The sequence below is a fragment of the Eptesicus fuscus genome, chromosome 19, assembly GCF_027574615.1.
Source record: "Eptesicus fuscus isolate TK198812 chromosome 19, DD_ASM_mEF_20220401, whole genome shotgun sequence".
Classification (NCBI taxonomy): domain Eukaryota; kingdom Metazoa; phylum Chordata; class Mammalia; order Chiroptera; family Vespertilionidae; genus Eptesicus; species Eptesicus fuscus.
The window spans coordinates 37400146-37415950 of NC_072491.1; the positions used below are offsets into that span (position 1 = coordinate 37400146).

The 15805-nt window shown below is 38.0% G+C and overlaps 1 protein-coding gene across 1 annotated transcript in view; it reads left to right on the plus strand.

The window, feature by feature from the left end:
- Positions 1 to 15805, plus strand: part of PREX2 (phosphatidylinositol-3,4,5-trisphosphate dependent Rac exchange factor 2) — a 218290-nt gene that overhangs the window by 105358 nt on the left and 97127 nt on the right. Inside the window, exons 16-21 of the mRNA XM_008150359.3 lie at positions 478 to 620; positions 775 to 867; positions 3936 to 4084; positions 8112 to 8197; positions 11181 to 11317; positions 14319 to 14436. Coding sequence (XP_008148581.2) covers positions 478 to 620; positions 775 to 867; positions 3936 to 4084; positions 8112 to 8197; positions 11181 to 11317; positions 14319 to 14436 — 726 coding nt within the window. The remainder of the gene's footprint in view (positions 1 to 477; positions 621 to 774; positions 868 to 3935; positions 4085 to 8111; positions 8198 to 11180; positions 11318 to 14318; positions 14437 to 15805) is intronic.

Here is a 15805-nt window from a genome sequence, read left to right on the forward strand (position 1 = left end):
TGTTAGAACAGTGAGCACAATGGGAATTGCTCACAACATAAAAACAACACTTAATCCATTTGAATTTTCCCAGAATTGTGCAGGATATTAAAATCAGACTTAAAATGTTTACTACAAATTCAAAACACTGTAGTTTTCTGTGTTTGGATTGTATACATTTTTTATTCAACATAATCTTTTATTTAAATTTAGATTTTAATCTGGAAAGTGAAAGACTTGGTTAAGTATAAAAAAAGTTAACATTGACAAAATATTAAAAATTCAAAATCCTTTAGGTAACAGAAATTTAAAAGAAACATTGGCTCGAAATTGTAGAAAGAAATGGAAAAATATTATGGATATTAGTGAGTGTAACTTGTTCTAGGAGTATAAAATTGAGGTCATGGTACAGCTATTACTTTACTGAATGTCTGTCACTTTGGACAAAGAATTTGATTTTGGGATTAATTGAAACAATTTAAATCTCTGTTTCATTAGTCCTTGAAAAAAGTGAATTCAAAGATGAACCTCTACTTTTCCGTTTTTTTGCGGATGAGGAAATGGAAGGATCCAATATGAAACATCGACTTATGAAACATGATTTAAAAGTTGTGGAAAATGTTATAGCTAAATCATTATTGGTAAGTTTATTAATATGTTATATAAGTTTTCTTCTTGATTAGATATCAGCAGGAGATTACATAAACATGTTTGATGCATATTATTTAATTCTGTTTGATTTAAAAATTCTTTTCCTACTTGCTTTATTAATAATGTTATTATTTTACATTTCAGATTAAATCCAATGAAGGCAGCTATGGTTTTGGGTTAGAAGACAAAAATAAAGTTCCAATAATTAAGTTGGTAGAAAAGGGGTCTAATGCTGAGGTAATGTAAATTAGCATTATTATTTTAAATTGTTGCTCATGACATATAAATATAAAATTTCTAAACTATTTGAAATCAGTCTTTTAGTATCCTATTGAAAATAATGTTTCTGAATACCCTTATTCTGAGGTTCTATCGAATACTCTCGGGATCTGTGAGAGGGGTCACATCTGGGTACTCAGGTGTAGTTGCGGGGAGGTACTGGAAATATCTACAGCTGTGAACTTGAGCTCGTGGGAGGCCAAATGGCTCATTCCATGCCCTTGGGTCTTCCCTGTTCCTGGATTCTAGCCCAGAACCCTGTGGGGACTGCATAGGGTGGGACTGTTAGGCATGTCAGATGGTTCTTCCATTAATTCAAGGGCTGTGTCTTCTATTTTCCTGTCTCTGTTGACTGTCATATAAATACAACTTCCATCAGTAAAGCACACACTTTGACCTATTTTCTCATTTGGTTAATCCTGACTGATGTTCTCTCACCTCACCAGCCTTTTAAACCAAGAAATCTCCTGAACATTTATTCTGTCATTCATTCACAAATATCCGTTTGGTACCTACTGAATGCTAGGCAGTGTTCTGGGTTCTGGGAATACAGCAACGAACAAAATAGACATTTCCTATCCTCATGAAACCTACTTTCCAGTGTTATATACCAAGTTTATCAAAGTTAACGTATGCTCACCTTGCTGCCTAGCTTATAAAATGGTTAATCCCCCAGCAAACGTCTCAATATTTAAATCTTTTTTTTAAATTTCTTTATTGATTAAGGTATCACATATTTGTCCTCGTCCCCCCATTTCCATCCCACCCCCCTCCCCACACATGCCCCCACCCCCCTGTTGTCCTTAACCGCTGGTTGGGCTCATATGTCTGCACACAAGTCCTTTGGTTGATCTCTCCCTTTATCCCCACCCTTCCCTACCCTCCCCCCGAGGCCCAACAGTCTGATCCATGCCTCCTTGTTTCTGGGTCTGTTCTTGTTCATCAGTCTATGTTGTTCATTATTTCCCCTAGATGAGTGAGATCATGTGCTATTAGAAATACACTTATAAGAACCGAAAATGAGACAAGCAATAATGGTTATGGTGACAGGCAAATGAATCGGTCTGTAGTGAGTTTCTTTCTGGGCCAACAGTTCTTTTGAGACCCAATTTCAATGTCCAACAGTTCCTTATGTGTACATGTCAGCACTGACATTTCAGTTCTGGATGGTGGACAACTGGTGGTAATGCAGGTCCGACTCTGTCTGGTTTGGTCCTGGGCAATCTGCAGTGATGCACAGCTGCTAACTGCTAGTATGGGAAGGCCACATCAGCGTCTTCTGTCTCTGGACTGCTTCTCTTCTGTCTTCACGGCTGGAGTAGTCCTGTTGATTCTTCTCTTGCTAGAATCCACATGGTCTCGGAGTTGTTTTCTGAAAATATACAAACATATTCTCGACCAAAAGTTCTCAATATTTAAATCTTTAATACAGAATGTGGTGATGAATGAAACATAGCTTTTAACTTAGAATCTGTTTAAAGTTAGTAGTAAACTGTCACCCATCCTCTCATCTGATAATGCCCAAGGTGTCTCATGCAAGACAAAGCTTAATGTACAGCACACTACTGTCAAATCAACTCTGGTCAACTCATACTCTGTTAGTGGGCCCAGCCAGCAAATGACTTTTTAGTAATTTCCTGTGAGAGGCAAATGTTTCTCCCAGACTCTTTCAGAGGATGTTTCTAGAGCTTCATCTGCCTATGCCTCTGATAAAATGTCTTCTCCAGGGTTTTCATCCTTTATCTGATAACTAAAAGAGCATATAGTTTATAGGGAGTAGATTTGGTTAAGAAGAGCAGCCTTGTTGGCATGGAGAGATAATGGCTATTTATTTGTTTGTTTGTTTATTTTATTGTTGACAGTATTATTACAAATGTCCCCCAACCCCCCCCTTAATCCCCCTCCTCCTAGCCCCTGCCCCATCCCAGGCCTTCACCACACTATTTATTATCTGTGTCCATTGGTTATGCATATATGTATATTAGTTCTTTGGTTAATCTCTTCCCATCTCCTGCCCTCCACTCTGAGATATATCAGCCTATTCCATGCATTCATGCCTCTGGGCCTATTTTATTTATCAGTCAGTTTATTAGGTTCATTTGATTCCACATATAAGTTAGATCATATGATATTTGACTTTCAATGACTGGCTTATTTCACTCAGCCTAATATTCTAATATTCTCTAGGTCCATTCATGCTGTCACACAGGGTAACACATTCTTTTTTTTTTTTTTTACAGCTGCATAATATTCTACTGTTTAAACATTCCACATCTTTTTTGTCTACTCATCTGCTCATGGGCACTTGGGCTGTTTCCAGATCTTGGCTATTGTAAAATAACGCTGCTCTGAATATAGGGGTGCATATATTCTTTCTGATTGGTGTTTAGGGAATCTTAGGATATATTTCCAGAAGTGGGATTCCTGGATCAAATGGCAGTTCCATTTTTAATTTTTTGAGGAAATTCCATACTGTTTTCCACAGTGGCTGCACCACGAAGTTTGGGATTATGTCTTCTTTGTCATCTTTTCAGCATCTTATAGTCTGTGCTTGTTGGAGCACACTTCCTTAGATTCTAGGCCATTTCTCTATCCTATCCTTTCTCAGGGTAATGATACATATTTGGTTGTCATTGATGTCTATGTTGAGATTGAAACTCTGAGTTAATTGGATATTCATGGAAAATGCGGTAAAAAAAATTAACCTGGGGTTTGACTATAGTTAAAAGGGTGAAATAAAAAAAGGGACTATAAAATAGAGCAGAAGAAAGGATCACAGGAGGCATACAATGTTAAGTCATGGAGGGAGGTAAAGATGGGTGATCAAATTTAAAACTAGGTCAGAAAGAATAATTCTGTCACTTCTCCCACAGTTTTATTTTGTGAAATTGTATAAAAACATTGCAGATGTGTTAAAATGTCAAAATCTATAAGTGCTAGACCTTTTCAGATTCTAATTCTGGGAAATAAATAGTTCCCTTATTAAAATATAATTTGACTCATTTTTTTTTCTATTTCTCTCATAGATGGCTGGCATGGAAGTTGGAAAAAAGATTTTTGCTATTAACGGTGACCTAGTTTTTATGAGACCTTTCAGTGAAGTGGATTGCTTCCTGAAATCCTGCTTAAACAGCAAAAAACCTCTAAGAGTTCTTGTGAGCACAAAGCCAAGGGAGTAAGTTGTTTGATTTGTGTGGGATTAAAAAAAATTATGCATAGATGAATAAAATAGAAAATTTAACTAAGCAAATGTCTAGAATTAAGCTTCTCGTTGCTTGGAATATTGAAACCTCACCAAACATCACTAAGATTGGTCTTTAAATGATGGGAAAAACTACATTGCTTATGATGACAAAATGCTTGCTACTGGAATCATGTAGTTTCAGCAGAAATAATAATTTCCTTTTAACGCCTCAATTTTCCTGGTCTAGTTTGGGTTGAGTCTGACTGTGAGTGGAAAAAAACTAATAGAACACTTGATAGTAAAGAATTGTATTCCTCTATGGTCAGCCCTAAGAATTTCAGGGGCTATGAGTTAATTCGACACCATTTATAATCAAATGCTGTTAGGATATGGGATCAAAACTAAGAGAAAGACAATCCTATGCTTGTGTGTACTTAGAAATAGGTCCTATCTATCTGCCTATGATTAGAAAAAACTCATGTTTATCGCAGGAAATTTAGAGTACAGACTTTCCAAAGGATTTTTCTTATAATCATACCACCCATAAATAACCATTATTATTCTTTTGAAATTTAGTGTTAGTTGAATTTTGTAAGTCCTGACAGACATATGCATAATCACATATTTATAAAATGGGATATGCTTTATGATCTGTTTTTTTTTTCTTTTTACAAAAGTTAACAAGATATCATGGATATACTTGGAAGACATTGACTTTTCTTCTCTAAATCATTGATGATCTTGTTTTCCCTTATCAGGTTTTCACTTGTTTATCCAATGAGGTAACAGAAATAATGCATATAAAGTGCTTACCACAATGTGTTAGTGTACATACTATGGTTTTGTCAGAATTACTGTTTAATACTTAATTATATTATTTATCAATAGTGATAGGCAACTTCATGAGTTTTAAGATAAATGAAGGTTACCACTTCAAAAACAAAATGATTTATTTCAACTGCTTATAGAAAGATTCTAAATATATATAATGGAGTATTCTTTCCTGCCTTAATATATATATTCAGCAAAGTAGGGTGCACTATTTATCTTAAGAGTTGTAGTGCAGTGTCATGGGTTACATTCGGTAGTGCTAAGTCATCAAGGTAGATGTTTCTACCAACAGCTTACTAAGGGGTCCAAAAGAGTGGGCCTCATTAAAGTTACTAATTTAGAGGGACTTTGTGCTAGAGAGCAGCAGATAACCATCACAATGTCATCTTTCTCTAAAACTAGTTATGATCTAGTGCTCCCCCTTTATCCAACCCACCTAGGATAAGGTTAACCTAGTTGCCTACCTCTGGACGTTGTGAGGACATTTAACAGGAAAGGAATAAGGGAGTAGCATTCCTAAGCTGTACTCATGGGCCCTTGGTCCCTAATTTAACCCTACAAATACTGGTCCACTGATCACAAACATTTCAACAGGTAGAGGTCACTGGAGTCACCAGCTTGAAAACTAAATAGATAGGGCAAATCCCCAGGCCTAGAAGAAGTTGCTAGATGAGCAGGGTTGGAACGTGGATCTTCTGATTCTTCCCAAGGTGTTTGTTGCACAGTAACCGGAACCCTGATATTTCTGGTCCCAGATCAAGCCTCTCATCCACCACTTGTTTGCTAATTGTGTTGCTTCAACAACCTCATCCATAAAAAAGTGGGGATGATAAGAGACTATGTTGCGGAGCTACTAAGAACACTTAAATAAATCTAGGTTTGTAAGAACTTAGTGACATGTTAAGCCCATAATATATACTCCAGTGATCTGATCTGTGATGCTTTTTTGTTCTCTAATTTCATTTTTCCATTGCTTCTTTATTACATCAAGAGCATATATTACATTTTATTTTAAGACTGTTTTGAGGATGGAGTACTCATTTTTTCTTTTTAATTTGTTCAAAATTTATAACCATTCCTTTATGTTCTTATTCTAATGTATGACTCATATAAATCACTCTCATATTTTTTTGCAATAGCTACTTATAATTTATGAAGTATCCTGATCCTGTTTGGGGGGGGGGGGGAAGCAAAAATGTGAGAGGTAAATACAACAGAATTTTTCTTTCAAATCTAGCTGCATTTTACAAAAGATAACACAAGGAATTTTTTAGCAGGCTTTGTAGAAGATAATTTAGGCACTTGTTTTCTACAGCATCCTTCTTGTATAAATTTAATTCTTCCTTTAATAGGCAACATAGTGTTTCCACCAGTAAACATTTTCCAAAGATCATTTTATGAAGGGGGTCCCCAAATTATGACCAAATGCATCTTAAAGTGTTTTGTACAAATTTTGTTAAGAAAAGTATAATAATCTTCTAGAAGATTAGAGTTGGGTCAGCTTCCATAGCCATATTAGAAGGATAGAAGGCCTTGCCTAGGAAGGGTTGAGAGGCCACCAAGAATTCTGCACAATCCTTAAGAACAATAATTCATCATGGCCTGAAAGCTCTAAGTTATTTCAGACAAAGTGAGCTCTCATTGGTAATATATAGAAGTATGAGTTACCTCTGTTTTTTATTTCATGCTCAGAAAATGTATTTATTCCCCTTCCCCCCCCTTCAGTTATTTTCTCTTTTTAAGTTTATATTTGACAGACTCTAGTGACAAGTTTCTGTTAAAAGAAAGCAGATACAGTTTTATATACCAAAAAATTATCTAATTAAGGATAAAGGATAAATTCATTCTTTGACCTCCATCCCACCAATATGCAGATCACTTCCTAGAGTATAACCTAATGTGTGATAATACTTTCAGGGTTCCCTGGAACAGGCAATGTGCATTTCTGTCGCCGAATGCCTGAATGCCTGCCTGGGTTATCTTTTAGGTGGCAGTGCCAGCCCCTGCCTTCAGGACTAAATGCACTACCTGGCTTTCTCCAATGTTCTAGGCACCATGGTGCTCAAACTGCTCCAACAGCTATTTCATAAATTACAAATAAGACTTGAGACTGTTTAATGTGCCCTTGAAGTACTGCTGCATTTATTTCATGATTCACTCAGCAGCTTTTGGCGAACACTTGTTTCCTGAGCATCAAGGGCTATCCATCAAAATTTATTGCATCGTATTCATTTGTCTGTGCTCTCTACCGCAATTTATTATACTCATTTTTATTATGAGGTTCCATCTTATCTCCTGTTCTCTGCTTTTCATTGTCACTATCTGATTTCTGGCTTCCTTCTAAGGAGTAGCTGATTTGTTGGTGCCAAATCGGACATCCCTCCCTGGTTTGCCATGTCAGCTTACCCAAGTTTTCCACCCCTTCATCTTCTTTCCCCTGTGGATTCATTGAAAATTTCTTTTTACTTATGCAGGTTTACATTTTGTTGTGTTATTCTTTTAAAATACCACTGGATAAATACTAACGTTAATCATATTCTTAAATTGCTTTGATGTAGTGTTTGATGCATCTGTTCTTTATAGCTGGCCCTTTGTTGTTTTTTGGTGGAGTTCCCAACAGGTAGACATGTATTAACTCTCTTTCTTTTATGTTAATGTTAGCAAAGAAATTTCACAGCGTGCACCGATGTGTTCTTTGTAATAGTAAAGAAAGGCGGGGAGCTTCCATTTTGTTAAATACCTACCTAGCTCATGGCACAATGCAGGACAGTTGACCAGGGGTATCTCTTGTAATCTCCACCGATACATTGCAAAGTAAGTTTTAACACTATCATCTTTCTGGAAACTCAGACTCAGAGAAGTTAAGGAGTTCATTCAAGTTATCCAACTATCAAGTGACTAAAAGTGGATTCAGAGCAAGGAGTGTCTGAGCCCAGAGCCTGTCCTGACTCAGGTTGTACGTGCAATGACTGTGTCAAGCGAGAAATCTGCAGTGTGTGCCTGCCCCGTGCCTTTCCGAGGGCATGCACCCTGATGCTTCCCTCGAGGGTTTGGAACCCACAGTTTTTCACAGGGTCGACCCTCAATATGAACTTATTGAAAGAATAAATAAAAGTTTGGACAACTATTGTTTTAACCAGTTGTGGTGTTTTAAAGTCGTCTTACCCTATTTTTGGATTGATTTTAGGACAGTGAAAATCCCAGATTCAGCCGACGGACTTGGATTCCAGATCCGGGGATATGGCCCCTCGGTTGTGCATGCGGTGGGAAGAGGTGAGACAGCGTGGTGAACAGCTTTCTAGCATGTATTACATTCTTCGCTAAACAAGAATCTGTTTAAAATGTACATAATCATGTTATGAATGTTATCATATTTTACTGTATTAACTCAATAGTAGTATATCCTTAAAACAATATTTTTAAAAACGTTTAAAAATTGTAGGGCATATGTATCACTGTTAAAAAGTTAATAACGAATGATGTCTCCTAAAATCACTTTTCTGCATGCTTCAGTTTAGCCAGAGGATATAATGATTTTAAGGGCATCACTTTGTCCTTTTTTCTGACAGCAAGTAATTACCTTTTTGTCATTAATTCAAAGATGTGAGTTTTCAGGTTTAAAAATGATCTGTGTGCTTTATAGCCTGTTGCCAGCCATATGATTACTTCAAGAATTCCTATAAGCCATGCATTTTATTAAACTATAAAATGCATTTTAAATTAAATGATTTTTGTGACTAAAAACTTCGTTTATATTTTATTCTCTTTTTGCTTGTTCTCCATAAACAATCGTGTTGATCCTCTTTGCCAGGGATTTCTGCATTTCTATCTCCAGCCCAGATTTCTTTCCTGTGTACTATTGACCAGATTGTTATATACATAACTAGAGGCCCATGCATGAAATTCGTGCAAGGCGGGGGGTTGTCCCTCATCCCAGCCTGCACCCTCTCCAATCTGGGACCCCTCGAGGGATGTCCAACTGCCTGTTGTGAGTCGGAAATCTCTCTCACAATCCAGGACTGCTGGCTCCCAACCGCTTGCCTGCCTGCCTGCCTGCCTGATTGCCCCTAACTGCTTCTGTCTGCCAGTGTGATCACCCCCTAACCACTCCCCTGCCAGCCTGATCGATGCCTAACTGCTCCCCTGCTGGCCTGATTGTCCCTAATTGCCCTCCCCTGCTGGCCTGGTCACCCCTAACTGTCCTCCCCTGCAGGCCTGGTCACCTCCAATGTCCCTCCCCTGCTGGCCCGGTCACCCCTAACTTTCCTCTCTTGCCAGCCTGGTCTCCCCTAACTGCCCTTCCCTGCCGGCCCGATTGCCCCTACTGCCCTCCCCTGCTGGCCTGGTCACTCCCAACTGCCCTCCCCTCATGGCCTGGTCACCCCTAACTGCCCTCCCCTGCAGACCTGGTCACCCCTAACTGCCCTCCTCTGCAGACCTGGTTGCCCCTAACTGTCCTCCTCTGCAGGCCTGGTTGCCTCCAACGTCCCTCCCCTGGTGGCCCGATTGCCCCTAACTGCTCTCCCCTGCTGGCCTGGTCACCAATAACTGCCTTTCCCTGCAGGCCTGGTCACCCCTACCTGCCCTCCCCTGCTGGGCTGGTCACCCCTAACTGCTCTCCCCTGCTGGCCTGGTCACCCTAACTGCCCTCCCCTGCAGGCCTGGTTGCCCCCAACTGCCCTCCCCTGCAGGCCTGGTACCCCCCAACTGTCCTCCCCTGCTGGCCATCTTGTGGTGGCCATCTTATGTCTACATGGGGGTGGCCATCTTTGACCACATGAGGGCAGCCATCTTGTGTGTTGGAATGATGGTCAATTTGTATATTACCTCTTTATTATATAGGATGGCCCTGGGGCACCTTAAAGCTCAGCATTCTCCTCAAAAGAACTTATTCATTCTCTAAAGCTGCTTTACCTTCTGTATTCTCTCTTTATTTAAGTGACTCCATCTACTCAGCCACTGAGTCCAAAGGCACAGGAGTGATCTTGGGTACTGTAGCCTCTCCATCATCACACATCAAATACTTGTTCTCATTCTCTCCTTTATGACTAATGCTACCTTAGTTCCAGTCTGGAAAATTGCAGTAGATGCTGTGATTTTGACTTTTGGCTTCAATTCCAATAACCCATGGTCCATTTGGGGGGGAATCATGTCACTTCTGTGCTTAAAATTCTTTAATGTTTTTCTCTTCCATGTATAGTAAGGTTCAGACTTAGGACTTCATGCAAAGCACCCAGAACTTCCCAACCTGGCTCTGCTCTGCTGTCCAGTATCCTTTCTGTTCTAAGTTCACACTCCCAGCTGCTAATATGTCCCTGAATGTCCAGGTTATTTCTTGACACAGTGCCTGTTTTCAGGCTGTTCTTTCTGTTGGGAATGTCCCTCACTCCAGCAAGAATCAGTTCAATCCAGAAAAAGCACTTAAAATTTCTGGGAGTGAATTTTAGCGAGGGCAATTCTTGAATATAAATTATGTTCTTCAAGATTTTTGTTAATTCTTTCATGGGGGAAATTGCTTATAAAAGAAGGCTCTTCTAATATACTTATAACATGTTTTATAGTTATTTATGTTAATTATATTCATTGCTTTGTTAATGGTGCTTTGAATATCAAATAATAATGACTGGAAGGTCTGAAAATCTTAACTCACTGGTTAGGATATACCACTTCCATACTTAAATCTATGTCTATGCAAATAAATGATGGGCAGTTGATGTTATCTGATTAATTTTATTCTTCGGTTCTCTGGCTCCTGAACTTATTTTTCTTAGCAAATCCAGTCCACTTGTAATTGCTAATTGATTTGATTTGATTTCTTAAGAATTTCTTTTAATTGTTGGCATTTTAAAAATGAAAGTGAATTCTATTCTTTAATTTTTAGAGATTTTTGTAAACTAAAGAAAGATAAATAAGGCACGATTCTGGCTTTCTCATTTTGCCATTATATATGCATATTCAGAAAATTAGACTGACTAGACATTTTAAAGGGAAAATAACTGATTAGTATTAAAAAGGTTACTTTACAATATCCCTTCAAACTAATTCATAGGGAGGTGGGAAAATATTCTGTTACTCACAGTTTGAATGACCCGTTAAATAGCAGAAACATGTTGAGAGAGCATTGCTATCAGAAACAAATCATCAAAAACACACTAGCTAGATGTTTATTATGTATTTTTAATTGCTTTCCTTATTGCATATGTGATAAAAAGAAATCTAAAATGACTTTTTGGAAATTTTCCATTTGTATTTAAAGGAACTGTGGCCGCAGCAGCCGGTCTTCACCCTGGACAGTGTATCATCAAAGTCAATGGGATCAATGTCAGCAAAGAGACACATGCCAGCGTCATTGCACATGTCACGGCCTGCAGGAAGTACAGGAGACCAACCAAGGTAAGCTGCCTCTCAGCTTATCTAGATCTAATTGCAAACGTGCATAGAAACCCCAGGGACAGCACAGGAAGTGCCAGAGATGTTTGTGGTTTTCCACTTCTAGGTTCACATTGAAGCACAGCATTGTAAATCTCATCATGATTGCTCTGTCAAAATAATGAGTGATGATCGATTGTGCTTAAACGTTAACATTTCATTGTTGCAGTATTATCACCTGTTTAAAAAATGCCCTGGGATTTGAGTTTTAAATTTATCGAATTGAGATCCAAAGGTTTAAACCGTTTTCCTGACCCTTGTATTTGCTTGAGAATATAGGATGGTCATTCTGTGTCTGTAGATATGAATTAGAAATGCTTACAATGTTTACTATTAGAATTTTGTGAAAAACAAAAACTTATGGGTATTATGGGGTCTGAAGTAGATTTTTAGATAAATTAATTTAGCCAATTGAATTTAGCTCAGAAAAGAAAATACTTGTCATTATTTAAAATTGTCAGCACTATCCTCTGGTCCAAATTTCAAGTGTCATACAAAAAATAAAATTACAATCCTAATTTATAAGCAAAGGTTATTATCTCATGAGGTGCAAGTGCATATTGGACTAAAAGAGAAAATTAAGTTTAATCCACTAAATACAAAAGGATTTTAAATGCAAAAAATCTTCAGATGAGAGGCTTTGCATTTTTTCCTGTCATGTGTACTGAAGTACTGTTTTCTGGATTGGGGACTAAAACTTTGTGTCCAAATCAGAAGGATAAATGGCTGTTTTCTCATAGTTCAGGCCCAACACCCTGCAAAATATTGCACATACAAGAAAATAGCTCATCAATTTTACTTACCAATAGGTCAAATTAGCATAGCAAATTAGAATTCACACATTGGTGCATAGGTTATTTGGGTTGATAGTAAGTAGTTCAATAAATATTTATTGAACTATATTATTGAATGAATTTTTGTAAAGGACATTTCTGAAATTATCAAATCTTTCCCCTTCTATCAGAATTTTAATAAGTAGCTAAGTTGATTTCAGTTTTACTCCTTTTTATTTTCCCAGCCTGCCTTCTTGGAGAGGTATTGTTGATCAATAAAATGATTGAGAAAAATAATAAATGGATAGAAAAATTTACAAAATGAATAACATCAGGTATTCATTGCCACAAAACAGACTGTCCCACCACTCGGTGGCTTAAAACAGTAGTGATTGATTATTTCTCTTGATTCTGTGGGCTGATTGGGTGTCAGTTCCTGTGAGGGCACTGGCACATCTGCATTACTCTGGGACTCACTGGGCACTGCAGTTCTGCTGCTAACCTCTCTCCAGACTCCCCCACATGGCCTCCCTTTCCATTCTTTAGCAGGATTTCCCTTCTTCATGGTGTCTGGTTTTTAAGAGGGGATAATACAATTGATCAACTCTCTATTTACATCATGCTTGCTCTATCCCTTTGGAAAAATCAGATCACATGATCAACCCCAGAGTCAGTGTGGGAGGAGTCACCTAAAGGAGTAGATTCTGGGGGATATGGGTCATTGGAGGCCACAACAGGTTACCAAGATGTATTTGAATGATCAAATGTTAGCATTTTAATGATACATAGCAATAATATAACTAAACACAATTGTGAAGTTAATAATAAGAGAAAAATGGATAATGTAAATTATATCACACTTCAGTGGTGCAATTCAATTTATCATCTTACCTAGGAAAAGTATAAACTTAGAGTAATACAACCCTAAAAGCCTTTACTTGGTAGTCACTTTTTCTCTCTCTCATTTATCTAAATACTAGAGGCCCGGTGCACGAATTTCATGCACCAGTGAAGTCCTTTGGCCTGGCCTGCAGGATTGGGCCAAAACCAGCTCTCTGTCATCCCCCAAGGGGTCCCAGATTGTAAGAGGGCCCAGGCCAGGTCGAGGGACCCCCACTGGTGCACGATCAGGGCCAGGGAGGGACGTGGGATGTTGGCCAGCCAGGGAGGGACTGCTGGAGGGCTCCAGGGCATGTCCGGCCTGTCTCACTCAGTCCTGATCGGCTGGACCTCAGCATCAAGCTAACATACCGGCCGGGGCATCTTCCCCCTGGTGGTCAGTGCATGTCATAGAGAGCGGTTGAGTGGCCTTAGTATATCATTAGCATATTATGCTTTGATTGGTTGAATGGCCAACTGGACCACCAGACACTTAGCATATTAGGCTTTTATTATATAGGAAGACTGGAACTGCTATTTCAATTAAGATATAGGATGATTTATGACATGGGAGGATTAACCTTTTGCACTCAGATGTTGAGTGTGACGGTTATTGAATGTATCAATAATTTGAAATATAAAAAAATCCAAATACATAAGTTTGTTTGAAAAGAAACTCCAGTTTTTTATTCTACTGCTGCGTTTTGTAAAATCTGGGGTATTTAAAAAATTAAATCCCGAGTAGAATAAAGGAATCGAGAAAAAAAGCAAGCGAGTGCAAAGGGTTAAAAGATAGTTACATTACTTAAGAACCCAATGAGATGGAAGATGGTCTTCCAATTTTCTTTATTGGTTTGATTCAAAAAACATTAAGTGTATTAAAATATATATGACTGTTATGAGAGCACTTAAAGGGAGAGCACTTAAAGGTTGTGTGCAATTATAGATGCTTGATTCTTTAGAAAACTGTTCATCTAACATTTATTTATTAAAATGTAATTTATAGTTCATTTAAGTTATAATTGAGACATTTAAGTAAGACATTTGGGAAATATATCTTACTTAAAACATACTTTTGGGAGATAAGATTTCAAGCTTTGAAAGGTCAGCTTGTTAAACAACAATGATAGTTGGCTTTGACATTCTATTAGTTTCTGATGTTAATTTTCTTATTTTTCAAAAGTTATTATTTTTAAACAAACTAGAAGGGAAAATAAGGTTGCAGCTCTCCTTCTGAAGCAGGTTTATGAAACGGATATGCATGTTTAGGAAGCACTAATGCCGCTGAGGTTTTTTCCCTTCCTCATTTCCAGCAAGATTCCATACAGTGGGTGTATAACAGCCTCGAGAGCGCCCAAGAAGACCTTCAAAAGTCTAACACCAAACCCCCCGGAGATGAAGCAGGGGATTCTTTTGATTGCAAAGTAGAAGGTGGGTTCCTTCTTTTCTCACTATTTGTTCATAGTATTCTTTATCAATGTGCCACTTTTTGAAAATCTGATATGTTCAAGCCACTTATATTTTTCATTTGGGAATGTACAGTTCTTTTAGATTACAGTTGACATATAATAGTGCATTAGTTTCAGATGTCCACATAGTTATTTGATATTTATATGCCTTATGAAGTGATCATCATGAGAAGTCTAGGAGCCATCTATCACTATATGAAGTTATTAAATTATTGACTATATTCTTTATGCTGCACATTATATCTCTGTGACTAATTTATGTTATAACTATAAATTTGTACCTCTTAATCCCCTTCACCTTTTTGCCCATTCCCCATTCAAGCCACTTCCTTCAGTCATTGTTACTAATAGATGTCATGTCAAATGCATAAGTAATAATAGCTTCTAGCTAACATGGAATAGCTACTACACTTTGTTAGTCACTTTATTAAGTTTTTACACAGATTATCTCATAAAGTCATCAAAAGAGAAAATCTCATAAGGTATGATTATCACCATCCTCATTTTATAGGAGAAGAAATGGAGGCTAAGGGAGTTGCCCAAGTTAGTACGTGATAGAATGAGGATTCAAATCTCAGTTATAATGTGTTTCCTTGTGTTGAGTTTAGATGTTGTATAGACCTTACTACTCTAATGTGGTTTATAGACCAGTAACAGCAGAACCTGGAGCAAGAGAGAGTCCCAGAATCTCAGCCAACCCTAGATCTACTGACTCAGAATCTCCAAGTTAATAAGATCTGATCTGCATGCACACTTACATTCCAGAAGCCCTGGTTTAGAAGGTCCATAGTCCTTTTGAAAATAATTTCTTGATTCAAGTAACTTTTACTGTATTGAAGCACTGATAGTAATGAAAGAAGCAAATGAGAAAGAGAGAGACCTTTTGACAAGGACTGTATCATCTCTTTTCTCAGTGAAGAAAGCCAGCAGATTGCTATATTCAAGTAGCTTCTTTGCCAAGGGTGAAGGGGCTGAGGCAATTGACAAAATTGTCTTTGAATTATTGTTTCAAAAGTTTTTCACAGAAGTCCTTGAATCCTCTCTTCCATTTTCCTGGCATCTTTCCACTCATATATTTGGTGGGTGTCCCTAAATTTTTATTGTAGTTTTAGTTTCTTGCAAACCAGCACAGGTGGAGAATTCCCTATACACACTGCTCGTATGGGGGAAGTTAGGAAAAGCAGTTTCTCCCCACTCCTGGAAGGCCACTTGGTAAGAGCCACTCATTTCATGGGCAGTATTAGAAATGCTCACCCTCACTGGCGCAGCAAGACTGTTATGATAAATCAACTCTCTTATTTTTTTAAATGAAGATGAATCTCAGGACCTCT